Here is a 4,064-nt window from a genome sequence, read left to right as displayed (position 1 = left end):
GACAATTGCAGAGCATCCTTGAGTTGGAGGGGCTGCCTTCACTGCTGTATACCACATGGAGAGGCAGAGGGGAGCAGAGGAGGACCCCCAGGACCCCCATCCTGCCCCACCCTCTCCCACAGTCAGCTGCTTTCCTGGAAGCCCTCTGACCACTAATCCAGGACCTGAATTATGCGAGTCAGCGTGAGCAACCCCAGCTCTGCCACAACCTGCCACGATCGGCAGGCCAGGGCAGCTATGGTGGCCAGGGTGTGGTCACAGGAGCAAGCTCTCTGAGCCAAAGTTGAGGACAGTCTGCTCTGTGAGTTCCAGTCCAGCCCAGACAGCCCACCCCTGGCCTTCGTCACTCCCCCTCCACCCCCCAGCTCCCTGTAGCTACCCCATCTCCCCCATGCTAACCTGCACACACCTATTATACACGCACTCCATACTAACTCGGTCTCCAGGCCCACCCGTCACCAAAGGGGAGGCTGAGAGTCAGAGCTTTATTGACCTCGGGGTTTGAGCCTGGCCATACAGTGACACAAAGAAAGGTGATCCCACAAAGGATCTCTTGTCCATGGTAGAGAGCACCCTTCCTCACCCCCAGGAGGCGCTGAGGCAGGACTGGCACAGGGCCAGGGCCTCCAGGATGCGTGGTCAGTGTGGCACAGGCAGCTGGCTGGGCCTCAAACGGTGAGCAGAGCTTCCTCTGCACAGCAGCTCTTGCCCCTTGGGCAAAGTGGGGCAGATGACCCCCCTTCTGTGACGGCTGCAGAATCATCTGGCCCGCTGTGTCTCTCCTGCCCCAACCCGAGGTAGGAGGCCAAGCAGCACAGGCATGAGCTAGGAGGAGCCGCTCCCCTCCCTGCCGTGCCGCCCGTGTCTTCTGAGGGGTTCCCTCAGATGCAGGCGCACCACGAACTCAGGGAAATATGGCAAAGGGTGGCAGGGTCTTGGTACCAGAGCGGAAAGCCACCTTGGGGAGTGTCCACGTGAATGAGGAAGAGGGGCCGGGTGTCTGCTTGAGATGACTTGGAGAAGGTTCCAGGGGCTCCTCGCCAGCTACCTCAGTGTACATCCCTCCCCACTCCCTGGAGAACGGCGTCCTACCTCCTGTCAGGTCGAAGGGGCAGTGGGGAGCACGGACGGAGAAGGGGCTCTCCCGGATGCCCAGCGTCTCCTTCGTCACCCCTTCTCCTCCTCCCAGGCAAGGACACTCGGGGCGTCTAAACCTCCGTCTGGGCTCCTGGCTCAGTGCCGCCCACAATGGCCAGGGAGGGCTCCTTGCCCTCGGGGAAGGCCACGATGCCCTGCTTTTGGCTGCGGAGGGCCAGCTGTAAGGGCGTGCAGCCCCCTCTGTCTTGGACATCCAGCTGGGCTCCGGCCTTGACCAGCACTTTGAGGATGGCCGTGTTGCCCTTGACGGCTGCCAGGTGGGCAGGTGTCCAGCCCACCTTGTTGCAGGCACAGACATCCGTGTGGTGCTCCAGGAGGTTGATGACACTCAGGAAGGCACCCCTCTGGACCGCCAGGTGGAGGGGTGTCCAGCCTGACTGCTCAGCGGCATTGGGGTCAGCCCCACACTGCAGCAGGGCCGACACCACCACCTCCTCCCCATGGCGGGCAGCCAGGTGCAGGGGGGTCCAGCTCATGCCTCCGAGAGCACCCAAGTCTGCGTGGCTCTCAGCCAGCAGGTGGATGATCTCTAGGTGGCCCTTGTAAACTGCCAGGTGCAGAGGAGTCCAGCCCTGCTGGGTGGGCAGCTCGGGGCTGGCCCCATACCTGAGCAGCATCTTGCAGATGAGGTACTTGCCCCTGGCAGCCGCGATATGCAGTGGGCTGTAGCCGCTCTGGTCCAGGGCGTCGGGGGCCGCCCCACTCTTCAGCAGGTGCTGGATGGCCCGCACTTTCCCGCGCTCCACCGCCAGGTGCAGTGGGGTCCTCAGGTTCTTCTGCGGAGCATCCAGCTCAGCCCCCTGGCCTGTCAGCAGCTTGACCAATCTGACATGGCCAAAGTAGGCGGCTACATGGAGGGGGGTCTTGCCCTCAGCCTCACGCAGGTTGGGGTCAGCCTGGCGGGAGACCAGAAGCCGCGCCACATTCTCGAAGTTGTTCTGCGTGGCCAGGTGGAGCGGGGTCCAGCCCTCATGCTCCTGGGCATCCACACGGGCCCCGTGGTCCAGGAGCAGGCGGGTGGTACGGTCGTCCCCGTTCTGGGCTGCAAAGTGCAGAGGGGTCCAGCCGTCCTCGTCTTGCCAGGTCGGCGTCTGCGCCGTGTGCCAGGAGCAGGGCACAGAGGTCGGGCTGCTGGTCCTGGGCGGCGATGAGGAGGGGCGTGTAGCCGGAGGCCGTCTGGCAGTCCACGCCGACCTCGTGGGCCAGCAGCAGCCTCACCTGCTCCACACTGCCCTGTGTCACCAGGAAGTGGAGGGGGGTGACCTTGTTCTCTTCATCGCTCGGGATCGAGTTCTCGCTGTCAGAGAGCTGCAGGGCCCGCTTTAAGTAGTCTCCTGAATCTGCCGGGAGCGGGGGCAGGGTTGAAGAAACATGAAAAAACACCTGTGATTTGTCCGGATGTCATGTCAGCCAGCCCCCCTGCTTCCTGAAAGGACTTCTAGGAAGAGACTGGAGGAGTCAGGGCGCTGCCTTTCCTGGTGTCAGCGTTTCTGCACAGCTAGCGCCGCTGCCACCAGAACTTGAGGGCCGTTGTCTGGGAGAACTGCACAGGGGGCTCAGGGGACCCAGGGGCAAGGCCAGATTCCAGTCCCCGGCATCCCTGAGCTCAGCCAGTTCTCTGCCTCTTTAGGCCTCCACACCAGGTCAGTAAGGGGGAGCTGTGGGGCTCAGCTCAATCTGCCATTGCGAGGACAAATTACAAATTATGTAGGTAAGAACTTTCAGGGCGACCAGCAGTTAGTGTAATGGCTATGTTGCTGGAGTCCCATGTAGTTGGCCGCGGTTTGAGACCCGGACCCAGTGGTTTAAACTCATGCCGGGAGCATGTGCGTGCGTGCCCAAGATCCCGAGGGGAGAACAGAGAAGGGATTGAGGCGTGGCCATCCCTCCAGGGGGTGATTTCTTGCTTTCTGTCTCTCTGTCTTTCTGGTGAGCGCATGCACTCTATAACAAAAATAAATAAATAAATAAATTATGGCGGCTGAGGCCCGACCCCACAGGTTCTGACTTAGGGTGGGACCTAGGCCTAGTGATGGGATGTGTAGCTAGCACTGAGAGGGGAGGCTTACCTCTTGGGTCAGGAAGGGGGAATCAGCTCTTATAAAGACCCAGACCTGAATAGGAGGCAGGGTCAGGACCCCCAGGGCATGAGGATTTCAGGGACATGCACCTAGGTGCTGGGAAAGGGCCCCACCACCCGACCCAGCAGAGTGAGAGGCCTGGGGAGGAGGCAGGGAAAGGGAGGGTGGGGCGGTGGTTTGGGTGCACTTTTTCCTCTGCTGTGGAGCCTCTGGTCCCACCAGGGCACCCTGGGCTTACCGCTGTCTGTTAGCTCCTGGCCCGCTTCCTCGCTGACCTGGGGTGGGGAACCAGTAGACACAGGTGGGATCAGTGGGGAGTCCTGGTTTGTGCCTCCTCCCATCCGTTCCTCTCTCCAGTACGCCTCGTCCCTGTCAAGACTCGCAGCCCACGGTACCATGGGAGACTTCCTGTGCACAGCTGCTGCCAGCCGAGTCTCAGGAAGAGCCAGTGGGGCAGGGCCTTGCCTTCCCTTTGAGCAGTGTGGACTGCAGGGTGCACCTGTGTGCTCAGCCGGGAGCCCACACTAACCCAAGGCCGGTCCCCATGTTTGGGTGGGGACAAGAGAGCAGAAGCGTGAGGCTGATGCCCACAGTGTAGAAGCTGGGGACAGCTGAGGTCTCCCTGCAGGATCCCACAGAGGTGCAAAAGGCGTGTCCTTCCCAGGGCTTTGAGCCGTGACCACCACTAGCACTTAGAGCACCTTTGTGCCATGAGGAGAGGGTGTCCCTCGGGCTGGAGGCAGCCTCCAGTCCGGTGAACAGAGGGGACCGACTTTCAGCCGCCGCTCGCCCTCTCAGCTGGTGGGCTTATGCAAAGCATGACTC

General features: G+C 61.7%; 1 protein-coding gene across 1 annotated transcript in view; it reads right to left on the bottom strand.

Annotated features, from left to right (window-relative positions):
• Positions 1 to 1,208: 1,208 nt before the first annotated feature.
• The window catches only part of ANKK1 (ankyrin repeat and kinase domain containing 1), a 13,860-nt gene continuing 11,004 nt past the window's right edge, over positions 1,209 to 4,064 (bottom strand). The window contains 3 exon segments of the mRNA XM_006151058.1: positions 1,209 to 2,234; positions 2,236 to 2,498; positions 3,478 to 3,514. Of these exon segments, the coding sequence (XP_006151120.1) occupies positions 1,209 to 2,234; positions 2,236 to 2,498; positions 3,478 to 3,514 (1,326 nt within the window).

This window comes from Tupaia chinensis, unplaced genomic scaffold (genome assembly GCF_000334495.1).
Source record: "Tupaia chinensis unplaced genomic scaffold, TupChi_1.0 Scaffold000311_2, whole genome shotgun sequence".
In the NCBI taxonomy this organism is placed as follows: Eukaryota; Metazoa; Chordata; class Mammalia; order Scandentia; family Tupaiidae; genus Tupaia; species Tupaia belangeri.
The sequence above is the reverse complement of the archived record's forward strand: the minus strand, read 5'-3'. Positions and strand labels throughout refer to the sequence as shown.